The sequence below is a fragment of the Arvicola amphibius genome, chromosome X (assembly GCF_903992535.2).
Source record: "Arvicola amphibius chromosome X, mArvAmp1.2, whole genome shotgun sequence".
Taxonomy (NCBI): Eukaryota; Metazoa; Chordata; class Mammalia; order Rodentia; family Cricetidae; genus Arvicola; species Arvicola amphibius.
Window position 1 is genome coordinate 51,281,853 of NC_052065.1, and position 25,894 is coordinate 51,307,746.

General features: G+C 41.3%; 1 protein-coding gene across 1 annotated transcript in view; it reads left to right on the forward strand.

Moving 5' to 3' along the window:
• Positions 1-25,894, forward strand: part of Pcyt1b (phosphate cytidylyltransferase 1B, choline) — a 64,982-nt gene that overhangs the window by 11,492 nt on the left and 27,596 nt on the right. The window contains exons 2-3 of the mRNA XM_038317221.1: positions 14,316-14,415; positions 20,367-20,483. Coding sequence (XP_038173149.1) covers positions 14,316-14,415; positions 20,367-20,483 — 217 coding nt within the window. The remainder of the gene's footprint in view (positions 1-14,315; positions 14,416-20,366; positions 20,484-25,894) is intronic.

Sequence of the window (25,894 nt, forward strand, 5' to 3'; positions counted from 1 at the left end):
CTTGCACATACTTCAAGCTGAGACACGTTAGAAATAGCTGTGCTCAGTCTGAGTGCATAGCACAACTCCCACACTACATAATTTGTTCTAATGCTTGTTTCTTCCAATCCTCAGCAATGTTTTCTATAAGTCTTCTAAACATATTTTCTGACAAAAGAGTGCATTTTAGTTTGACATCGGGGTTTTTTTCCCCCTCCTACATGTTAGAGTTACTTGTTTTACTGTGGCAGGAAGAAGACTTTTTTCTCTTTTAAATTACAGGAAACTGAAAAAATACTTCTAAATATTTATCATTACATATGACAGTATGTTTAAAGTGTTGGGTTGAGTATCCCATGACTTGAAACATGAAACTTAAAAGAATCATTTGTCTTCATATTCTGAATGCTTCATTTTAGAGTACTGTCATAATTACAATAGCTTTATATTGCCTCCATTAGCTAATATCTTGAAGTATGATATATGCTCAGACTGGAGCATCTTGGCATTTCTAATAATCTTCTGTATAATAATTTTCATTTCAGCTGTCTTCTTGTCAGATGGTGTTAAGTTATCATTGGTTGTACCTAATCATGTGGTTGATGCAGAACTCATACAGGGAGTAAGAGTAGCCTCTGTCTTTCTTCTTCCTTTTCTTCTTCTTCCTCCTCTGTGGCTCACTGATTTTTGTTTGCCTCATTTTATTTTGTTTTAAGACAGGGTCTAATGTATCCCACACTGACCTCCAACTTTCTGTATAGGCAGAGATGACCTTGGACTTTGGATCCTCCTGCTTGTACCTCCCCCGTCCTGAGATGATAGGCATGTGACATCAAGCCTGGTTTTGTGTGGTGCTGGGGATCGAATTCATGGCTTTGTATATGCTAGGCAAGTCCTCTGAAAATTGAGCTATATCCCCAATCTAAGGTCTACCATTTTCTTGTTTTTCACCTGTGCTGCTATTATTCTTGCTTCTCTATTTTGTTGTAAGACATGTTTTTGAAAGATTCATTATTTTAAATCATGTATATGTGGGGGATAGGCACCTGGGTGGGGATTCCCTCAGAGGTTAGAAGCATGGGATCCTCCTGGAGCTGGAGATCTAGGCATCTGTGAGCTGCCTGGATGTGGGAGCTGGGAAACAAGTTCAGGTCCTCTGTAAGAGCAGTATGGGCTCTTGACCATGGAGCCATCTCTCCAGGCCTTCACTGCAGGAAATGTTTTAAGCTGCTCTTGTGAGTATCTGCTACAAAGGTGTTGATCAAAGCCTAGGTGAACTACAAGCCTACAAGCCAGGCCACCCAATTTGAACTCTCCCCTTAGGACAGTGACTTAGGGGTTTTTTTTTTTTTGCTGTGAAGAGACACCATGACAACTCTTATAAAGGAAAACATTTAGTTGGGGTGGCTTGCAGTTCAGAGGCTTAGTCCATTATTGTCATGGTGGGAAGCAAGGCAGTATGTAAGCAGACATGGTGCTGGAGAAGGAGCTGAGAGAGTTCTTACATCTTGGCCTGCGGGTAACAGGAAATGGGTGTCACACTGAGCAAAGCTTGAACAAGGGAAACCTCCAAGCCCACCCCCACAGTGACACACTTCCTCCAACAAGGCTGCCCCTACTCCAACAAAGTCACCCTTCCTAATAATGCCACTCCCTATGAGCCATAGGGGGCCAATTACATTCAAACTGCCACAGACACTATATATAGACTTTATCAAGACAGGGATGGAATGTCAGTATAAATTCCTATGTTAGAATTAGGTATTAGGGATGCTGCCTTTCTTGACTACTGAGATGAAAAGGAAATATATGTATGTATGTATGTATGTATGTATGTATGTATGTATGTATATGCACAAGAGTCACTCACTGTCCACCGCATTGTGTTCTGCTTTTTGCACAAGGAACCAATAGTCTACATGTTCCAAATCTTACCCCTGGGTGGTGCTGTAATGGGGAGAACTGCGTTTATAGACTGTGTGTTGTGTCCATTATAGAACTGCTCTTCTCAGCTGTTTTGTTGTTTTGGTTTTTGTTTTTTTTGGGGGGGGGGGGTTGTTTTTGTTTTTGTTCTGGGGTTCTTCCTTGTGTGGAGAAGAGTGCTATGAAGGCGAACCTTCAAAACAAAACTGTCTTCACCTAGGAGCTGTTATTGAACTTGTAGGGGCTGCAAAAACATCATGCAACATACCGTTTAAGGCAGCAAGGTGCAGAGGATTTCTTCCAGAACTTGCCACCAGGAATGCTGGCCTTTTTTCAATAGCTTTTCTTTTTCTTAAACAGAAGAACAATGGTACTACCTGGTACCTTTATTCTCCTCGTTGCTGGGACTGCTTAGAGTTAAAGCCTTCTTTGTAGTCTACCTCTAAAATGCTGACGACTACAGCAGGCGCTCCCGCACTCCCGCGGGCGTCCTTCCCTCCCACCTGATCTTATCTTCTGATGTTTAGCTAGCACCCGCAGACTGGCACATGCCAGGTAAGCATTCTATTGCTGAGCTTCACTTCCGGCCCTTACTCAGAGTCTATTAAAAAAAATAAAAAAACTCATCTATATTTCCTTCTTTGCCCCCAAATAAAGCAAGCTTTAAGCTGCCAATTTTTACTCTTTTTAAGCCACCTGAGGATTTGGATGGGGGTGGAAAGGGAATAGGAATCCAATCTGTGCCTGCTCCTTGAAGCTCGACTGCCTGAGGAAACAGAACTTCGAGTAAGGAATTTCTTACCTCCAAGGAAGGCTTCTTTTCTTAGTACCAGTGCCTATTAATGCCACAAATCTGAGATCTGTTAACTAGAAATCGCATTTCCATCAGAGGTGTCACACATGAAACACCAGCCAACACTGATTATACAGCAAGATTTATTGGGAGACACCTCCTAATCTTGAACCCATTAAAATGTGAGGGAAGAAGACAGACATTTCATAATCAGGGAAATTATGTGCGTTCAGGTTTAGTTCTAGGATTCTTCATGCTATTTGAAAGCCACTAGTGTGTGTTCTGAAGGTAGCCACATGGGAGCCTTGCAGTTTATGGGTGGCCAGTGTTTTTAGAAAGCCCACACTCCCGGGCAATATAGTATCTCACCCCAGATCTGCAGAGGACTGTGATTACTAGTCTGACTTAGATGCATGTGCCTAGACACTCACTTTATTTTGTTTTGTTTTATAATTTGTGGTTTTGTTTTGTTTTTGAGATGAGGTCTCACTCTGTATCCTCGGCTATTCAGGATGGTCTCAAACTCACAGAATACACCAGTTTCTGCCTCTCAAGCTGGGATTAAAGTCATGCACCACCACACACAATTGGCCTAATTTTTATGCTTTTAAAAACCAAACTATCGAACTCACCCCCACCCCCCATTCCCTCTTCTCCAATGCTTCCCGCATCCCCTTCAGCATGTTTCCCTCTTAACTTCATGAGCTTTTTTATTTTTAAGCTCACTGAGTTCACTTAGTACTTACTGCCTGTGTGGACATGGGCGTGGGACCATTTACTGGAGCATAAATAGGCTCTTAGGTGCTGCATCCCTGAAGAAAACCAATTCCCCATCTCCCAGCAGCCATTAACTGTCAATAGCTCCTCAGGTAGTGGTGGTACTTTGGGGCTCCCTCCCTGATCCAGTTCGTGCCAGGTCTTTATCTGCCTTGATTTTGCACAACTCTGTGAATGAGCGCATAGTCACAGTGTGTTCATAACTACAACCCTCATATGTCCAGATGACTGCAATGAAGCAGTTGTGTGGGTTTTTTCCTTAATGGAGTTCTTACAAGGCAAATCTAAATAAAGTTGCAAATGCATTTTTAAAAGATATTTCAGGTAACTTTTTAACTGTGTTATGTTGTTTTGCTTTTAAACAGTTTCAACCTACTTATTCCCAACAATGGAAAAGTGGGCAAAGGATAGGTTATTCTCAGAAGAAAATACAAATGGCTAATAAACATTTGAAAGATGTTCAATCTTTCTTCTAATCAAAATAATGCAAATCGAAACAGCATGATGCTGTTTTTGGTCTATAAAATTGAAAAAGATAATACTTCATGCCAGTGAGATGGCATTTTTTCATACATTGTAATGTGAGTGTAAATAATTCAGCTCTTGTAGAAGGTAATTTACCAATATATGTTAAAACATTTTACAAATGTTTATCTTCAAAATGTTTACACCCTTGATCTGAGTAATTTAGCTCCTAGGCATCTATCCAAATAAAATAATCAGAGATTCACAATTATGTTTAGAATGTTACTTTAATTAAGAAAGAAAAATTAAAATTAACCCTCAACAATGAGGAACTATTTATGGGTTTGTGGCTTTTTCTTTTCTTTCATCATCGTCTTTTGTTTTTGTTTTTGTTTTTGTTTTTCCAGACAGGGTTTCTCTGTGTAACAGCCCTACCTGTCCTGGAACTCGCTCTGTAGACCAGACTGGCCTCAAACTCACAGAGATCCACCTGCCTCTGCCTTCTGAGTGCTGGGATCAATGGTGTGTGCCACGACTGCCCGGCTTGACTTTTCTTTTTTAAAGATTTACTTTATTTTTACTTATGTGTATGTGTGCATGTCTGTGTATGGGTGTGTGCATGTATACACACAAGTGTCCATGAAATCCAGAAGACACTATCCATTCCCTGCATCTGGAGCTACAGGCTGCTGTGAATTGCCTGTTGTGGGTGCTAGGAACTGAACTTGGGTCCTCTGCCAAGAACAGTCTGCAGTTTTAAACACTGAGCCATCTCTCTGGCTCTATTTATGATTTTCCTATTCGGTGTAATATTTTATTGCCTTCCAAATTAGTGAGGTTGTAAATCATTGAAATGATATGGTAAAATGATGATTTTGCTGGGTGGTGAAAGGGGCTTATGCAGTGAAATTCTGAAATTGTTACAATGTAACATGGCATATCAGAAAGACTGAGACGAAACCTAAAAAAATATTAGCAGCAGTTGACTCCAGAAAACAGAATTATTGGAGACTTGTTTTCTTCTGTTAGCTTTCCCTAGTTTTCTAAAATGTATACGATGATGATAAGAGATTCGTATAGCACTGTTAATATGTGTGCTTCCTTCCTGAGTTTCCTGCCTATTTCTGTCTTTATTGTCATCACTTTTTCCCAGTTATCATTCAACAAGTGTTTGTTAAGGACCTACTTCATCAGGTTCTGCACTGGGGAAATCCTACTTCATCAGGTTCTGCACTGGGGAAATCCTACTTCATCAGGTTCTGCACTGGGGAAATCCTACTTCATCAGGTTCTGCACTGGGGAAATCCTACTTCATCAGGTTCTGCACTGGGGAAATGGCAGACCAAGTCCTTGCTTTCTTGGAGTTTCAATAATGGTGGGGAAAGACTGGCTACAAATTTAGTGTCTCCTCATTTGCCAACTCGGACCCCTCTTCTACCTGCACTCATGGTTCTAAGTGTTATAATTTGAAATTCTTCCAATTGCTCTTACTACCACTTATATTTAGTCATTTTCCTATTCATAAACTTCAGACTTGCACATACAGGTCTGACATCCCGACCTGGAGATCTAACAGGAATATCAAAGTGAGGGAGAATAGAACCCCAAATCTTCAAATCCATCCTCCCACAGAATTCCTGTTCTAGTGTCTTTCCTATCCAGAGAATGGTAATCCAGGTGCTCCAGTTCTTCTGCCCAGTTACTTTGGAATCATCCTAGCTCCCCACTCTTCCATACTTTGGTCCAACTTTTATTTATCCAAAATCTGTGTAAACTCTGACTTCTTATTACCTCTACTGCACTAGGTTTGTTTCTCTCTTAGATCTCTTAACAGTTTATTCTCAACTTGGCTGCTAAAGTGTGGTGCTGCATGCCTGTAATTTCAGCATAGGAGAAGCTAAGGAAATCTGCAATCTCAGCATAGGAAAGAGAATCAAGAATTCAGGCCCTCACCAAATAAATAGTGAGTTCAAGACCAGCCTGAAGTACATAGACTTTGTCTCAAAAAGAGAACAATGACCAGAGACTAAACAGATGACTCATTGGGAAAGAGCGCTTGCTGCACAAGCATGAGAGCTTGGGTTTTGATTCCAGCACCCGTGTTAAAACAAGCAAACAAACAAAAGCAGATGTTGTTACACACACACGTATAATCCAGTAGTAGGGAGAAATAGGAGGATTACTAGGGCTTATTAGCTGCCAGCTTAGCTTCAGTTTCAGTGAGAGACCCCGGGCTAAAAGAAAACAGGCAGTGAGTGCTAGAGGACCTCTAGATACACATCATAGGTATGCACACACACTCACACCTACACCACACTCACACAAGTACATAAACAAAAAGATCAGGTCATGTTTGTTCGCTTGCTTGCTTGCTTCTTCTTTCTCCTCCTTTTCTACCGAGAATTGAACCTAAACTCTTGTCCTCCCTAGACAAACGCTACAATTAAGGTGCATCCTAAGCCTTTTCTTACTTTTGTTTGGAGACAAGGTCCCACTAAATGGCCCAGGCTAGCTTTGAACTCACTTTAGCCCAGGCAGATCTTGAACTTCAGCCTCCCAAGTAACCGAGATTACAGGCCTGCCATTTTTCTATCTCACTTGCTCCTGAGCTCCCTATTGCCTTTCCTCACCTTATTTTTTACATAACATAAAATCACCACTTAACACACTATATATTTTATGCTATTTTTGTTGTTTATCATTACTGTTTAGTGTTATGAGGACAGAACTTTATTTTTGGCTCTTATGGCCTCTGATGTGATCTCAGAATCTCCAGCAGTACTTATACACAAGTATTACTCAAGCGGGATAAAATGTTGGACAAATAAATAATGGATAGATATTATGACAGTGATTTAAATCCTTCAAAAGCACAAATGAGTTCTAAAACTTCCCTATACATAGGAATTATATCATCTAGTTTATAGATAATAGGTTAATAGTTCTCCTTTCCTGTAAGACCTGCTCTCCAGCCGGGCGGTGGTGGCGCACGCCTTTAATCCCAGCACTCGGGAGGCAGAGGCAGGCGGATCTCTGTGAGTTCGAGGCTAGCCTGGTCTACAAGAGCTAGTTCCAGGACAGGCTCTAGAAACTACAGGGAAACCCTGTCTCGAAAAAAAAAAAGACCTGCTCTCCATATTCAGGATAACTGACCCTTGATTAAATTATCTGCAACTCTGAAATCACAGAGGAGGAAATACTTTAAATTTATTTTATATCTTGTAAATTGCATGAATATGTTCTGGTCATAAGAACAAAGCAAAATAGCAGCATGTATTTTCTCTCTAAAGAGGTAATTAAGTGTCTGAGGTTTTTTCTAGGCTAAGTAGTACTTTCTATGATGACAAGAATGTTCTCTATCTACACTGTCTAATATCACTATTGGCCATATGTGATTACTGAATACTTCAAATGTGGCTAGCATGACTAAGATTCTGTTTTAAATTTTGTTTCATTTTAAGTATCATGTTAGTTTAAATAGCCATATGTGAACAATGGCATAATCATGCCAGTATAATTTTTATATATTTATATAGTACTCTTTCCCTGCTTTTTATCATAAAATAATATTATACAGTATTAACATGCATTTATTCTGTGTATGGATTTTTATTTTGCATTCAGTGAATATGAATCTTAGGGATGATTCCTTGGTGACACACACACACACACACACACATACATATATATATATATATATCTGTCCCACTCTTTGTAATGATGCCTGTTACTTCTTAATATGTATACACTATACTTAACAGAATGAGAAAATGTACACTTCTCGGTGTTGAGCCATATTCTGGGCCTCATTAGCCTCCACTCCATGGAGTTCTACTGGTAAGGCTTTCAGATCAGCTGCCTGACATAGGATTCTCCATAATCAATGATCCAATTCAAAAATCTAGTGACTTGTGTATGTCAGACCTCTGGTCAACTGTTAGGTGTTTTGTTTTCTTTCTTTTCTATCGTCAAAAAGACTTCAAACTGTTGTGATTAATTAAATATGGGTTTAAAATTATGTTCAGAAATGAGAAAATAGAATTTTTATGAAGTTTTCTTTTAATTCTCAATTTGCAGTTCTCAATCTGCTGTCAGTCAATGATGCACAATGCATAAGTACAGGCACTTTGTGTCATTGTCTACACTCGAGTAATAGATATATTGTACACCTGATGTAGTACTTAATAGCTCTCCCTACGTACACATACATGCATATGTATATGTGTGTGCATGTATGTGTGTGTTCATGTGCAAGAGCATGTGTGTCTGTGTGTGTGTGCATGTGCACACAAGTGCATATACACACACCTACACCTGAACTTGCGGAAGTCTTGATGTGTAGCCCTACCTACCCTTGAATTCCTATTTGACCTAGTGTGGCTCAGTCTCTTGAGTACTCTCTTTCATACAAGTCTCAGTCAAAGAGATTCTACACAAGCAATGTCCACTATACAATATCCTTCCCTTAGAAAGCCTTTTGGGAGTATGGCTTTTTATGACACTGTGGCATAGTTTACATAACTGGAACACGCGACACAAGGGAAGCATTTTCACAAGCAATGACTGGGTGTTCTGAAATCTTTTAACTGAGCAGGAAGACCTTTGACTATGGCCTAGCACCAAGTCTATGGTCTCACAAGGCCCTTGTACATGTGAGGTTCAGCGCACTGGGCCAGGGCTCCTCTCCTTATTCCTTGAAAGTCCTCATTTTTACCCTGAACAGCAGTCTCCTGTGTTTCTCCAGCTTTCAGCTTGGCCCACAGTTCTCCAGGGAGGCATGAGCTATGGTTCCAATGGCCCCCACTATTCTAGTCACTTGATTTCTGAGATTTCTATGTTGACAAGAATGGGACTTTGGTTCCAGCTATGAAATGACTGAAAGTTGGCGTTTCTCTTGAGCTACACTCTTCGGCTCTTCTGAAAGGGCCGCTCTTCACTTTGGTGGATTGCTGCCCGGAGTCACTTCTCTTTCCTGCCTTAATTTGTGCTTTCTTTTAAATCTACCTTCCAGACATCATGCATCTCTTCCTGTGTAGCTTGTGCTAATAAACACTAGAAAATGGGATATGGGTGCCTTAGAGTTGGTCCAAGATGAGGCTCACAAAGGCTACATGCGAGACATCTGCCATACTTCTTTAAGTTGGGGTAAAAACATCGGCCACATGCTTTTACTCCTTCAGTTAATTGCTTAGGCTTGCCCTTCCTGGTTATCAGGAGCTTCAGTATCTTCTCTGTGAGGTCTCCTTGTCCTGTCTAAGAATCTTTAGCATTTCCTTAGTTCAGAGAGAGCCAGAAAGGTAGCTGAGTCACAAGGATCTACCACTGCTGTTGTGAAGACAGGTCCTGTATAGTTCACTGGAAACTGTACAAATCTTACAGAGCTATTGTACAAACTATTGAGCAAATTTGACAAATTTGACATTTTATATGAATCACTATGTATACAATCAAAGACTTAGTTGTTTTACTGTGTTATGGGGTCCCACTTTTATGTCTTACCTATGTCAGGCCTATATCTGGAATACATCCGAGTACACTAGTAAGTTTTTGGGCTTTGGTAAATGCTGAGGAATAAATAGGGATGTTGGTCCCTTGTAGACACCTATATAGTTCAAGGGCCAGCTTGTCCCCATCCTCCCTCCTCCTAGGAGACTGCACACATCTTATTCCCAATTGTTCTGAGGTTGGTCCATTGCTTATATGTGGAGAAAACAAAACCTAATGAGCATTCCTTAGTAGTCAAATGATTTATTCTGCTCCTGAAAAGGGATTTTTTTTTAAAAAAAAATGTAGTCTGAAATGTTCAGACTGAACAAATATTACTTCAGGTCACAGAAGGTAGCTGGTATTTGCCAGGCCCTCACTAAGTCTTGGTGAATATAGAGTTTAATTACTTTTAATTTAAAATTTGCAATTATCATGATTAATTCGTGGGTGTAGAGGTCATACTTGTAGAAAATGACTTTGTGGACTCAGTTCTGTCCGTCTCCCTTTCCGTGGGTTCTGGGAACTGTGAGCTTAGGTTACCAGACTTGCATGGAAGGTACGTTTACCCACTGAGCCACCTCACTGTTCCAGTAGAGTGTTTAATGCTCAACCCAAGGGTTCTTCTGCATCACTTTGAAAAGCAATCTTCCGGGAAGCAGGGCTGCCACTTGTTTAGTTTTACATTGTCCCTGTTCCAAGCGTAGTTGTCTTGTATATTACAGAACATAGGCCCTTTCCTTGGCAGCTGCTGTTGCAGGTGCTCCCCTGTGTGCATGCTGCACACACAAGTACACCCTTACACCGCACCTAGGATTCTGTCTGTCTTCCATTGCTTCAGGTCTCCCACTTCCCTGCTTCCAAGTCACAAGAATCAACAGCAAACTGCACAGTACACATAAACTCTATCTTCGTCTTTCAGTAAAGGTTATTTCAAAATTTTCTCTCTGTTTAAATGCCACACCTTCTTAATACACCTTCCTTATGCCATGACAACGCTGTGTCTAATAAGATTTGTGACCAGTACATAAAATATTTCTAAAGTCGTTTATTTTAGATCATTTGATAAAGATTCACTGTTTGTATAAACACATATGAAATGACTATGTATGGTGGCACACACATATAATCCAGACATTTGAAGACTGCAGCAGGAGGATTATGAGTTCCAGGTTAGCTTAGGCTATCTAGCAAGTTACAGCTAAGCTGGCCTAGCATAATAGTAAGACTTTACCTTTAAAAATCCCCACAATAGCAAGAGCAAACCAGAAACAAGTAATGAATCATTAATAGAAGATATTCCCATTTGGGTCTGGAGAGATGGCTCAGCGGTTAAGAGCACTTGCTGCTCTCCCAGGAGACCTAGGTTTGGTTTGCAGTACCTTTGTCAGGAGGTTCACGATTGCCTGTAACTCCAGTGCAGGAGATTGACTGCCCTCTCCTGGCTTCCGCGGGCACCCACAAGCATGTGGCTTATTCCCCCACAGACATGTGCATGATGAGCACACACACACACACACACACACACACACACACACACGCACGCACGCACGCACGCACGCACGCACATAAAGACACTCATTTGCAACCGACTTACTAATTTGGGTTGTGTTGTCAAAAGGTACTCATTAGCCGGGCGGTGGTGGCGCCTTTAATCCCAGCACTCGGAAGGCAGAGGCAGGCGGCTCTCTGAGTTGGAGGCCAGCCTGGTCTACAAGAGCTAGTTCCAGGACAGGCTCTAGAAACTACAGGGAAACCCTGTCTCGAAAAACCAAAAAAAAAAAGGGTACTCATTAGTTGTTTTTCTTGGTTGTATGGAGAACTACATTATCTATCATTGTCTAGAGACACGTAGTGTTGTGTGTGGTTTACTGAGTAAGGACAGCAACTGCAGGCACAATAGAGTGGTAGTGTGTGCCTATGATCTCCGCTTCTCACAACCGTCATGCAAGATAGTGACCCTTTCACAGATGAGACTGAAGTCAGATAAGTTAAAGAACTTGCTTTTAGAGACACACAAAGTCAAATAACTTTCTCACCACACGTTTGGCTAGTTCCTTCTAATAGGGCAATGTTGGGTTAGCCCCGACTTTCTGTGCCACAAATATTGGACCCAAGAGTACACCTGCCACAGCTCCAAACAATTCTGGTTGTGTCCTGATTTGAAAATATGAGCTTACCCACTAACCAGGAAATGTAATACTTGATTGATTTTGTGCCTTCTTGTGCCAGGCGATTATGATAATTTGTTCTTTGTAACTGCTTTACTGAAAACATCTTTTAAGAATTGTAATACCTGTTCTACTTGTATAAAAACCCTCGTTTGAGAGCTGCAAAATACACTCAGATTCAAACTGCAAAAAAAAAAAAAAAGAAAATATGAGCTTAGCCAGACAGATTCTACTTTACAATTTTTTTTGATGGTACCAGGGATGGTACCCAGGGCTTTGTTAGGCCACCTACCACTCTACCACCGAGGAAGATTATAAATTCAAGGTCAGCCTGGGCTACCTGGCAAGCCCTTGCCCAAATACAAACGAACAAGCAAATAAATGAAACAGTCTTAGGGGGAACTTGTGAAGGGAGCCATGTGTAAGCTGAAGTTCTGGGGAATGGAAAGCAAGCAGAGACTTGACAGTGGTAGAAGGTTGCAGAGGGGTGGAAATGGAGCGGAAAGAAGCCCATGCTCAAACAGCCAGGTTGGTGCAGAATTCTTGGCACGCTAAGGCCACATTCTGCCTACTTCCTCTTTCCACTTCTGTGCCTTAAAATAAGGCCCCATCTCTTGTGCTACCTTTAGTGAGTGTTTTTAGCCGGAAGAGTCTAATTAGTGTGTGCACTCAGTAGGGGCTACGAAGGGTATTTGAACACGAGTGTTACAAACACAGATGGAACTCCTGTGCCACATTCCACCTTTCTCTGGTCCTTTAGAGCCCACAAAGTCGCCCCAATGTATCTGAGGACAAAAGAGATGGAATCACATTTCTCAATTATTTTTCCCAAGTCTTGGTTTGCTTCCAGAGTCCTGAAGGACAGGTGGGAGGTTCAGAAGTCTCAGGCAGCTAACTGGGAGATCTCCAGACAAAACTGCAGCAGGATTCCTACTTCAGAGCAGAAGGTGGTGTCAATGGGGCTGTAGGATAGGGGCCAGGGCAGGGTTCTGTTCTTGTCAGTGTAGAGAACTTGTGTCTTGGAGAACACGGTCTCATCAAGAGCAAGGACTAACTTCCAGGCATGAAGGTACATGCCTGCTAGCCCTGCACTCGGGAAGACCGGGCATGAGGATTCTGAGTTCAAGGTCAGCTCCGGATATATAACAAGCCCCTATCTTTAAAAACAATGTTTTAAGGGCAAGGATAGGCTAGTCTTATCTGTACATCTAACCTCAGATTTTAGTATAGCACCTGACATTTATTTGGGTGAATGAATGAGTGATTCAAGAAATATGAATAAGTGAATGGCAGAAATAAAGCCACATCCCCTGTTCGAATGTCTAGATCCGTCCTCAGTCAAATCTTCCCGAGTTAAGGACTAGCACCGGTCTCCAGCTCTAATACGCAATTCATGCAGCGCTGTGCGCAGTGTTTACAGTGACTAGTGAACCTTGGCTTGGAAAACAAAACAAAACCACCGAGGAAGATTTTAGTGGTGACTGTGGTAATGATATAGCGCGACGACTGCAAATGGACAACTCTGGATTGCCCTGTTTACAAAACCACCACCCGCTTTGTCTTCCTCTGTCTGGAGAGAGTGAGGTTTTCATTTTAAGAGGCTGACTAAAAAAATGCAGGGCCACTTCCTGGGCAAGCTTCCAAGTGACTACATCTTTCTCACAGCGTTCCCCAGAGCGTCAGCCCAGGCTGCCTGGGGCGGGGCCTCTAGCCATTGGTAGCTGGGGAAGCTACCACAGGAGCAGTTATCTGCAGCCCGCCAGAATTGCTGTGCTTTTTAGCTCTCTCCGGTTGCAGATATCAGCCTTGGCCTTTGCATTGAAGAGACATCAGCATTTGTGATTGGCCAGGCTGGGGTGTGTGTGTGTGCGTGTACGTGTGTGTGTGTGTGTGTGTGTGTGTGTGTGAATTACAGGAGATGTCGTGCCACGCTTCCGAATATGAGGTTCCTTTCAGCCGAGTGTCCCGGGTGTGGGTGAGTCTAAATATCTGAAGACTGCCCTTGTCGCTTGGAAGATGCTCAAAGCCGGGCATTATGATTCTCCAAGGGCATGACTTAGCATATTTCTTAATCCTACTGAACCTCGGTTGCCTTTTCTGTAAAATAGGCACAGGATGATGGTATCCTATGGAAGGATAGGACTGTGTATGCAGCATAGTGTGTTGGGAGGCCAGAAAGAGTTGATGGCTCCAGGTCCAGCCCCTGGCATATGGTAGGCACTGCGCAGCTCTGGGACTTCTTTTGATTTTATTTGTTCTTATTTCTTAAGACAGGGTCTTAGTCAGGTTGGCCTTGAACTCTCCATCCTCCTGCCTTAGCCTCCTGAGTGTTGGGATTACATGTGTGAGCCATTATGCCGGACTTGCTCTAAATATTCCTGATGCATCAGTTAAAGAGGAGGGGGAAGGGACTGTGCCCACGCTTGGTTTCTAGGAGCGCAATGTTGCTCTGGCAGGCCCGTCAGATGTATTCCACTACTTCCCCTAGCCCCTTGGGTCTCACTCCTTGAAGCCTGACCCATTGAGGAATATTGAGGAACTCACTGTGATCCCCCTGTCTTGGCCTCTTGAGCCACTTGAACGACAGGTGTGAGCCATCCTGGCCTGCTATGTTATTCTTGGTTGTACCTATCTACCAAACAGCATGCTTCAAGGGAGGTTGATGATGCCGAAGAATTATTTCTCAGACAAGAGTCATTCCCCTTCTCTCTTTTCTCTTCTAGACCTTGACTGCACCGGCCCCTTTCGCAGATGAATCCAGCTGCCAGTGTCAAGCGCCTCATGAGAAACTAACCATTGCCCAGGCCCGCTTAGGAACACCAGGTGAGGCAGTTCTCATTTTGCAAATGGGCTTCGTCTTGACATTCGGAGTATCACAAAGCATTATGTGAGCAGTGCTCACTTTCCGAGTGGAGTTTTGTGATTCTAGCCCAGTGCAAGGACTGTGCACGTTAATTAATGCTGAGGACCAGTTGGGTATGGTCCCTTGCGACTGGTATCTCAGCACTGGGGTGACTGAAGCAGGAGAGCCACTGTGAGTTTGAGGCCACCATGGGTTATGTAGCGAGTATTCCAGAACATCCTGGGGTGCAGAGTGAGATCCTATTTTTAAAAATTCAAAACAAAAATCAAAACAACAATAGTTTGCATATAAATCAAAGTAGCCCAGGCAAAAATGGGGGCAAATATAGAGGCTTAAACCCTGGCTCTGTCATTTATGAATTCTACAGACTCTGGCAATTCGTGAAAAAGATCTGGATTTATCTTCTCATTTGCAAAACAGGGACAATGTCTTGCTCCATTGGTTTTTGGTGACAGGTAGATTCTTTTAAAAGTACCACTTTTCAAGGTTTTGAAGAACTAAGCCAGTATAATTGTAACTCTTCTGAAATGTCTTCATTTTATGTTTTAAGTGAGCCCTTAAAAAAAAAGACAGTTCTGTCCTAGAAGTATATAGCTCCACTCATCCCTTTAGCCAGTGTCAGAAGGCCAGTGGGGGGAAGAGATGTAAAAGGAACCATAAATTACCATTTCTGCTTCCCAAAGGCTTTCGTGTTAATTAAAGAGCTGAGCCAATTAGACAGGAAGGAAAAGCCACAGGCACGTGTATGAATGGACAGCCCTGATGGTAAGCGACAGTACAGAGACCAGCAGAGTCATGTGGCCTGGAGAGGTCAGGCAAGATCTCAGGGGGGGAGCAGAACCTAGCTGGTTCTTCTGGGAGATGTTTTGGGCCCAAACAGAAAGTTATTCTGGGATGGGAGAATAGGAACAGTGTAGGAAAGCCCAAGAGACAGAGTTGTCTAGAAGTAAAGGTGGATCATCCCAATTGGTTAGGGTGGAGTGAAAAAGAGGACTAGGCAAGTGGGTTAGGCTTTGAGACATACGATGGCATGACAGAGTGAGCTCCTACCGCCACTGCAAAACCCACCAGCCTAAACTTAAAGAAATCAATGGGACAAGGGGCAGTTGATTATCTAATAGTGATTGCCATTTATTAAATATGTACAAGTGCGAAGGTCTTCATGTGTCTCCTGCCATTTTCCTCTCCCAACTCAACATGGCCAGTGCTTTCAGTATTTCACACTTAAGGAAACGAAGGCTTAGCAAGTTTGTGCACTGCGTGAGGTATTTCCGCTGGTAAGTGCCAGGGCTTCTGAACATTGGAGCTGGCAGCAGAATCACCAGGAGCGCTTGTGAACGTACACAGGGCTGCGACTCCCCACTGGAATATCTGACTCTGTTCACGTGAGGTGGGACCCAAGGAGCTGCAGCCCTAACAACTTCCCAGCTAATGATGCTACACAGGGAACACCTGTTGAGTAGTAGCACCCTGGGTTTGGCTCCAGAACGCTGTAGAGTTTGACCCTCTGAGCCACGACACTCTGCCTCCTCTCTAAGGGCTGCCTCCTCAAAAGTGCTGAGGTCACTCATCCATTTTTATACTTAAGTGTGTAAAGAATCCCACCAAGGGGCTGGAGAGATGGCTCAGCAATAAGAGCATTGCCGCTCTTCCAGGGGACCCAGGTTCAACTCCTAGCACCCACATGGTAGCTCCGAACTGTCTATAACACCAATCCCAGCAGATCTGATGTTCTCTTCTGACCTTCATGGGCACCTGCGTGCACATGGTACACATACAGACAGGCAGGTGCACACATAGAAATCCTACAATAAAAATAAACCTTGAAGAAGTTTCCCTCGTCTCCCCCATTCCTCTGACCTCACACCAGGAGTAGGGGGTGTCCACCTGCATCTTTAACAAACATCCTGGAGAATACTTAAGTTGGTGCTTAGAGAGCACATACTGAGAAATACTGGCCCGACAAAAAATGTCAAATGAGTTTCAAAAGAAAATTCAGGTGTGTAGGCTTTATATCACTCTGATAAAATACCCGAGGAGGAGTTAGGAAGAAGCAAGATTTAGTTCGGCCTCACCTCCTTGTTTCCACTACCTCCCAAGAGAATTGTGCTCTGGGAACCAAGCTTTCAACAAATGAGCTATGTGGGCCATGAGGGTGGGGGCAGGAGAGGTGAAAAAAGATTCAAATGGAAACAACGTGGAAAACGGAATTGTCCTGAAGTTAAAGGATAAGCTTTAAATGTGGGCAGAAAAGGACCTTAAGTTTCTGTAGAAGTTAATGCCCTTCTACTTGATAGACTGTCCTGTCCCCTGTCTCCTCTAATCTTTGAAAAATCCCAGAAGACTAGAGAATTGGTGTATGTCATAACTGAGGAGACCTAGGACTTCCAATCCTCTTCTCCTCAAACCACTACTTTAGCCAGTGGAAGGGCCTTCCAGGTGAAGTGCTGACCTCAGCTAGCCTTGGGGCTGAATGAAAACAGACTCAGGCCTGGAGCTGGAGGCCTCAGGCCTGGCGCTGGAGGCCAAAGGTGTAGGCCTAAATGTGTGTGGATACTGCAGAAAAACAATGCTTTCATTGTAACCGTTTGCTCTGCATTTTCAACTTCTCTCCTCTCTCTCTCTCTCTCTCTCTCTCTCTCTCTCTCTCTCTCTCTCTCTCTCTCTCTCTCTCTCTCCCTCCCCCCTCCCTCTTTGCCACTGCCTTCCTTTCTCTTTCTCCCCCCACCCCCCTGAAGAGACCAGGAAACCAGGTTCCTCTCTTCGCCTTAGGAGTTTCTCAGTCTGGAAGTTGCTGACACATTGCAATTTTAAAAAGTGATCTTACTGCAAAATCAACTCTGCAGATAGTCTTCAAATTTACCAAATGGCCTTTTCCCCAGTAATTATCATCTTTCTTCACTTTTCTTCCTCTCTGCTTCCTGAATTCATTTATCCTGATCACCTCTGAATCATTAACAAAAAACTTCCACAAAACTGCCATCTGCTTTCTTGTGGCATTTAGATCTTAAAACAAATTTTCCTCAATTGAATCGCAATTGAATAAGAGCATTGAAATCTGAGATCCCTCATTAGACAGTTTGTTATTTCAGAGCATTTCTGTTTACTGCGACTTATTTAGAATACAGTAGAATCCTGCGAAAGCAATTCTGTTTGTTCAAAATAGTATATAATTGAAAATAGTTGCAGTTCTCAATTTGACATAAAAATCTCCATATTTTTTATTGAAGAAATTTAATTTATTAGCAACATTGTACCATCTGAATCTATTAATGTAATATTTCTTTATGTTCTAAATTAATGAGGTTGGGTTATATCAATAACTAATCACAATTATAAATCTAAATCCTAAATCATTTAATAGAACTTTGCAATGTTTTTTTTTTTCGATTCCCCATTTTTTTGGTGTGTGGTGCTGAAGTTTGAACTCGGGCCCTTGTGCATGCAAAGCAGGCACTCTATCTACAATGAGGCCATACTTCATCCCTTAAATATTTCATTTTATAGCATTAATAAAATAAATGCTTATATTTTTAAAAGCCAGTAGAATTCTTAGGTTTATACAGAAAATCAGCAGGCTGGTGAGATGATTCATTTGGTAAAAATATTTGCTGCATTGTCATGCTGACTGACTTTGAGCCCTAAAACCCAGTAGAAGTGAACTGATCTCTGACATTATCCTCTGACTTCCACATGCACACTGTGATGTGCATACATGTACTCTCTCCTTTTCCTCCTTCTCCTTCCTCTTCCTCACTCCTCCTCCTTGGCCATCAGAATGATGATACCAAAGAACAACAACACTCTTCCCCATTTCGTGCCCACTTTATACACTATGTTGGTGAAACCCAACCACTCAGCATTCCCTTCTGACTAGAAGTAAATATGGGTCTCTGGTCTGGCTCAGCAATAGCATCCTACAGGACTAAAGAGGACTAGAGTACTGATTGGTTGTTTCTAACCCAGAGCACCAACCCTGTATACAGCCTATATACAAAATTGATACATTGACTGCCTTCTCTTTTGGGCCACATGCCCCTTTTCTCTCTCCCTCTCTTTTTAAATTATAAACTGGTTGACCTTTTAGCTCAGGCTTCTTATTAACTCTTATATCTTACATTAACACATAATTCTTGTCTGTGTTAGCCATATAGCTTGGTTCCTTTTCTAAGTAGGGCATTCTCATCTTGCTTCCTCTGTGTCTGGGTGATGACTCCCCTTTTCTCTTATACCACAAAATGCTAAGACACATTTTGCTTTCTGAGGTGAAATGAGCCTTGCTTTGTAGCATTTGCCTATTTCTGGCATGAAAACATCCCTACCACAGTTCACTTCAGCCACCAATGGAAAGAAAACCGAGCAACAATCTGAGCACTGAGTAGACACACAACCATCACTGTCTTTGAGACCAGGACTCGGGTCTTTCTTCAAGTTCTTCCATTCCTGAGGCCTTGATTTCCCAACAAATATGTGAGAAAGTGTAGGAACTTTAAAAGCTATATCCAAATAAACATGGTTGCATGTGGTGGCGCTTGCCTTTATCCCAGGACTCAGGAGGCAAAGAGAGACACATCTCTGTGAGTTCCAAGCCAGTCTGGTCTGCACAGTGAATTCCAAGCCAACCAAGCTTCCATAGAAAGAGCCCATCTAAAAAATTAACATGAAAAACAGAGTTTGAAGAGGAAAATTAGAAGCCTGTTCTTACCCCACCACTGCCATTGTTCAAGGGACAGAGCCTGTATGAAATAAAGCCTCAGATACAAATGAGAGGGGAGGGAACTTCAAAAAGACCATGTGCTACATGGTTGGATGCTTTGGGGTCTCTATTCAGTGCATTAGTTCACTTCCATTCTTTTTTAAAAAATATTTTATTTATTATGTATACAATATTCTCCTACACACTAGAAGGGGCACCAGATCTCATTATAGGTGGTTGTAAGTCACCATGTGGTTACTGAGACTTGACTCAGGACCCCTGGAAGAGCAGTCAGTGCTCTTAACCTCTGAGCCATCTCTCCACCCCTTCACTTCCATTCTTGAGGGTGATTTTTTTCCTTTCTTAATAATCATCTATTTCTATCCCACTCTCCTCTTAAAATGCATGACTACTTCTTCATCTGTCTTCCTGGTGGCTGACAGGATTTCCCCCTAAACTCTACATTGTCCTCAGGTCTCTTTCTGAGTTATTTCTAAAATCTTTAATTAACAAGATAAAGAACTCTAAAAGGGAACCTCAGCTTTCCCAGTAACAGGTTCAGACATTGGTGTGGGCTAATGTTCTTGTACACTGTAAAACTTTGTCACTTGTATTAGTTTAATAAAATGCTGATTGACCAGTAGCCAGGTAGGAAGTATAGGCAGGGAAACCAGACTAGGAGAATTCTGGGAAGAAGAAAGGCAGAGAGTCAGTCACCAGCCAGATGCAGAGGAAGCAAGATGAGAATGCTTTACTGAGAAAAGGTACCAAGCCACATGACTGAACATAGATAAAAATTATGGCTTAATTTAAGTTATAAGAGCTAGTTAATAATAAGCCTGAGCTAATTGGCCAAACAATTTATAATTAATATAAGCCTCTGTATGATTCTTTGGGACTGAATGGCTACAGGATTGGGCAGGACAGAAATATTGTCTACAAGACATCTAGAGTCTATCTGAGGTGAAAAGAACCGCCAGTGCTTTGTTTGTCTTCCTTGGAAGATAACACTGTGTGTTGGGTTCTTAATTTTTTGTTGTATTTTGACACCTTTAGAAAAGTCTATTTTTAAAAAGTCAATTTCATGCACTCATGTTAAACTGATAACGTGTGGCTATTGTGTCTTCTGTAGGCAAACTTATGGTACTGTAGTGATGGAAGGTTTGGGACTTCCTTATCCTGCGTTTGTGTTAACCTTGTCTCTTTCTTCCACAGTTGACAGGCCTGTTAGAGTGTATGCAGATGGCATATTTGACCTCTTCCACTCAGGTCATGCAAGGGCACTTATGCAAGCAAAAACACTGTTTCCCAACAGCTACTTGTTGGTAGGAGGTAAGAAGTGCATTTTCTTTGTCCAGACCCTCCCTTATAATAAATCTGACATTGTTAATGTTTCAAGTTCAGCCTATACCTCCTTACTTGTTCACTACTTGAAATTTAAAATGACATTTATAACTATAGGAGAAATTACATCATAAGATTGTGTACCATTGTAAGAGAGATAGAGATAGAGATAGAGAGAGAGAGAGAGAGAGAGAGAGAGAGAGATATTAATGATACTGCCAAGGGTAGCCACCTCATATTTTCCATTACTCCTGGTATTTGTGACATGATCCAATTTATGTTTCCAAAGTTTTCTAGAGGATAAAGGAAAAAGCAGTATTATTCTGATTTCAAATCTTGGAGAACTAGAGGGATTTAGGATGATTGGTGGGGCACAAGTTGTTATCTATTTTACTTGTGTGTGACCTGTAGCACTTAGGACAGTGTCATGCTAATAAGAGAGGCCTAACTGTACAACTAAGTACAGTGTAATAAGGAAATGGAGCTTTATACATCCAGAGCATCACAATGAAGGAGCTGACATACTTCCGGAGAGTACAGAAAGAGAAACATGGCTTGATGTGGACTGACATTTCATCCTCCAGAAGGCTTACCTATTCCAATTTTGGTGAAAATGTAGCACTTGACTGTGGAGACTTGCAGGTCACTTCTGTAGCTCTTGAAGCAGTACATCCATTCATTGTGTTTAGTTTCATCACCATCTACTGGGATCAGTTTCTGTGGTGCTGCATTGGACTAGGCACTATAAACCTTGAGATCTCCAAGAGGGAAAAACACGTACAGCCAGGACAATCTAGCGTCTAATATCATGTTATGTTATGCAAGTATTAAACTATTTTCTAGCGATTTCAGAGAGAAAACTTGCAGATTTTGATAAGGGTGCTAACCATGTGACTATTGGATGGAATTCTTTGACACATTGGTAAAAGCAATGGCTAATAGGCAAGTCATATGAAGGGACCCAAAGGAGAAACTATTTTGTTCCCACTTACCTTTGTCCTGTCTCCAGAGAGAATATTGCCACTTGGAATCTTCTGGGCTACTGGAGCCCTGGGAAGATGTCTGCAGCATGTGGGCTCAAGTCATTTAGATGATCTGAGTTCAGATGTGGTTTGGTATGGGTAGGTCACATTTTACTATGTGACCCATGGGTTCACATGAGTACATATATACATATACACTTTTAACAATGCTGTGATGACATTTTTAAAAGATTTATTTATTTATTTATTATGTATACAACATTCTGCCTCCATTTATGCCCACATGCCAGAGGAGGGCTCGAGATCTCATTACAGATGGTTGTGAGCCACTATGTAGTTGCTGGGAATTGAACTCAGGACCTCTGGAAGAGCAGCCAGTGCTCTTAACCACTGAGCCATCTCTCCAGCCCCCTGTGATGACATTTAAACTCTTTAACATTCACACAGAGCCAGATATGCTGGTATATAACTGTAATCCCAGAACTGGGGAGGTTAAGGTAGGAGAATCATGAGCTTTAGGCTAGCTTGGGCTATGTAGCAAGTTGCATGCCAGTTTGAGCTACTCAATAAAACCTGCCTATCTAAAAACAATTAAATGAATTTGGTTAAATAAAGTTGTTTCTCAATCACTTAAATGCCTCCAGTGGAATCTAAAAACTTTGAAATGTGCCATTATACATTTACAGAATACAAAAAAAATTAATTTTTGAATACTTTATAAATTTCCCCTTTTCTCCTCAAGTTTGTTCTTGCCTATAATTTTCCTAGTGTGATACTTCAGTTCTTGCAAATCTTTTAGTTGCCTCTGTCATAGTCTCTAGAAGAGGAATATGTGTGTAACTCAGAACACAACCAAGTACCACAGAATGCATTTTGATAAGTGATCATTAAGCATAAAGATAAATTTGATCAGCAATTTTCTCTTAAAATGAATAGGATATTCTTATTTATCGATGTACCTATGGGTGAACATAATTTATTGCCAGATTGAGGCAAAGTATAACAAGAATTTTGTTTATGTTTCCATTACTGTACTAAGTACTGAAATATTTGTTCCCACAAATGTCCAGGTAGGAGTGCAAGGAGTTGTTTAAAGGGATATCACTCAGCTCCTTGAATTATTTGCCCTAACTCACAAAAACAATTTTATTATTATCATCACGAAAGCAGTCTATTTGTTTGTCGCAAAGAATGGGCTGAAAATGGCTCTGACCTGCAAAGAGATTTGTTATAAGCTTTTAGAATCATTTATTCTTTCCCTTTCTGGGAATTTATAACAATATGTTTTATCAAGACTTATCAAATGGCTCTTAATTATCACCCTTGCGTCTCTACTTGAAAGCAACTTATTCAAGCAGATACATGCAAAATGAGAGAGAAATGGAAGTATGGGTAACTGTGTTACACCATTGCTGATCTAACAATTGCTGAAAGAATGGTTTTTTTTTGTATTTACTTTTATAACATTTGTTTTTAAAAAAATCAAAGTGTTGGGGTTGGGATTTTGGCCTACTGAATTTGCCTTCAAATTAGAACATACCTTCTAATCTAATTGGCAAAATAAGTCCCATAGACAGATTTTTCTTTGGGCCACCAGCTCACAAATGGCATGGAGAAATTATTAATTATGAAATTATTAATTATGAAATTTTTAATTATGAAAGCTTAGCCTTAGCTTAGGACTTTCCTCAACTAGCTCTTATAATTTCACTAGCCCATATTTTAATCTATGTTTACCTCGTGGCTTGGTTACTTCTGATCCGTACTATATATTTAACTTCTTTAGAGTTGGCATCTCTCTACCTCTCTTCTTCCCAGAGTCCTTTCTGTCCCCAGAACTCCCACCTAACCTCTTCCTGCCTTGCTGTTGGCCATTCAGCTTTTTACTAAACCAATCACAGCAGTACGTCTTCACAGAATATACAAATATCCCACAACAGAGCCCTTGCTATCAGATTTACTAAAACTTGGAAACCAACATAATGACTTTTAATTCAACTCTATTAATACATTCCAGGAAGCCTTATGAAAAATACTGAGAAATGGTCATAACATATATTATATAAAATAGAATCATTCAAGATAAAATAATAAAGATGCAACAAATGTTATAAACAAGGCAATGAGCCAGCATCCTTAATTTTTTGCAGTGTGATACAATGCACAGATAAGATTATAGGGTATTTATACAAAGAGAAATATGGATATTCTTTTTTAAGAATTATTTTCCTATTTTAAAGATGTGTACATATATGGGGGGAAGGTATGTGCACCTGAGAGCAGGCACCTGTGGAAGCCAAAGGTGCTGCATGTCCCTAGAGCAGAAGTTACAGGTGTTTGCAAGCCCGGTTGTAAGCCACGTGATGAGGATGCTGGGAATCAGGAGCAGTACTTGGTCCTAACTGCTAAGCCATCTCTCCATCCTGCTTGCCCCCCCTCCCCCACACACACACCTTGGAGACAGAGTCTCACATGAAATTTTTTTTCAGTTTTGGTTTTTGGAAACAGGGTTTCTCTGTGTAGTCCTGGCTATCCTGGAACTCGCTTTGTAGAAAAGCGTGACCTCGAACTCCACCTGCCTCTCTGGCTTTCTAGTGCAGAGATCAAAGGTGTGTGCCACCACCACCACCCAGTGAGAAATATGTTTTTTTAAGGCATGTTATTCTGAGCTAGGCATAGTGGTTCACACCTTTAATCCCAGAACTTGGGAGACAGAGGCAGGTGGATCTTTGAGTTTGAGGCTAACCTGGTCTACAGAATGAGTTCTAAGACAGCCAGATATTCACAGAGAAACCGTATCTCAAATAAATAAATAAACAAAACAAAGTAAAATAAAAGGCATGTTAGTCATTCTTTAAACAGTGTGTGTGCGTGTGTCTTATTGTAATGTTTGGCTTTCATGAATAATTCCATAAAATCAAATATAAAAATCAGAAATAATTATCTTTATTAGGTACCATGATTAAAAGTTTACTACGTATTTAAAGAGAGAAAGAGGCATATTACTAAAAACCAATTGTAGGTAACTTTATTTTTTATCATGATGAGATAGAAAAGAAACATTTTAGGAGGTAAAATTCAGTAAAGTCTATCTCTAAATGAAATATTTTATGATGGGAATTAATAAAATAGGTTTTTATCTTCCTTTAAAATAATGCATGTAAAATATAATGTAATGCATATAAAGATAATGTAAATGTTTTACCCAAGACTTTATTCCAGTGTATCTTAAAATTTTTATAATTCTGGAAAATATTCCAGATATATTTTTGAGATGCAGCAGTACCAGCCCATACAGCTCTGGCTTATTAAAGTGATTTTGAAGTGAATAGCTGGAAAAAATGCTTACTCTTAACTACAAGAGAATAGCCATTTTTAGGATTCAATATGAGTGTTGAGAATAGCCAGAAAAATGCTTACCGTTAACTACATGAAAAAGCTATTTTTCACATTCAATATTTCCTTCCAGTGCTCCTTTTGCTTTTTGAATTCCTGGACTTTGCCCCTCAAGATCCATGTGTTCTTTGGTAATACATGAGAGAAGCAGAAGCAAAATTGTTAGGCCAAAATTTGCATCATTCCCATTCTACTCTGTTTGCTTCCCAACAGCAGCTTTCACCTGTAATAGAAATGCGTGCGGGAGGGAAAGACAAGGAGGCGCTAGAGCAGTGCTTCTCAACCTGTGGGTCGCCACCCCTTCGCCAGCTGAAGGACCCTTTCACAGGGAGCGCATAGCAGATAGCCTGTACATCAGATATTTACATTGTGATTTGTAAGAGCAGCAAAGTTATGAGTTAGCAAAAAAAAAATAATTGTATGGTTGGGGTCAGCACAACATGAGGAACTGTTTTAAAGGGTCACAGCATTAGCAAGGTTGGGAAGCATGGCTCTGTAGGTTCTTGGCGTTCTCCATGGTCTTTAAGGTTTGTGCTACTGTGTTGCTCCTCCCCCTTTGCAAGGCTCCATAGTGAGGTTTGCATATGCCTCTTTCCTAGCTGCGATGACGGCAGTTTCAGATCTAAAGACTTTCCCTGGCATATTCATTTTAAAAAATTATACTGCTAGAAGTTGATGTTCTGGACATTGGCTCCTTTAAAGCTCCCTGTTCTCAAGTACCCGGTCACCTCTGCAGGCCCTTGAGGCTATGTGTACCCGGTACAAAGAGTCCTTTGTCTTTGATTGTCTTTTCAGAGTGCCACAAGCTAACTTAACAGCAGACAGCTCTAGCCCCAGGAAAGTTAGGACACACTGAAAGAAAAGCTATTCTGTCTCATTGGTTGAATGGGTGACTCTCAAGTTTATGTGTGAACAAATAAAGATGCTTGTGGCGAACCGAAAGGGTGGGTCATATGAATTACATCTGCCATTTCCTCTGGGTGATGCTAAGCTAAGGCTTCATTCACAAAACCACTGTGT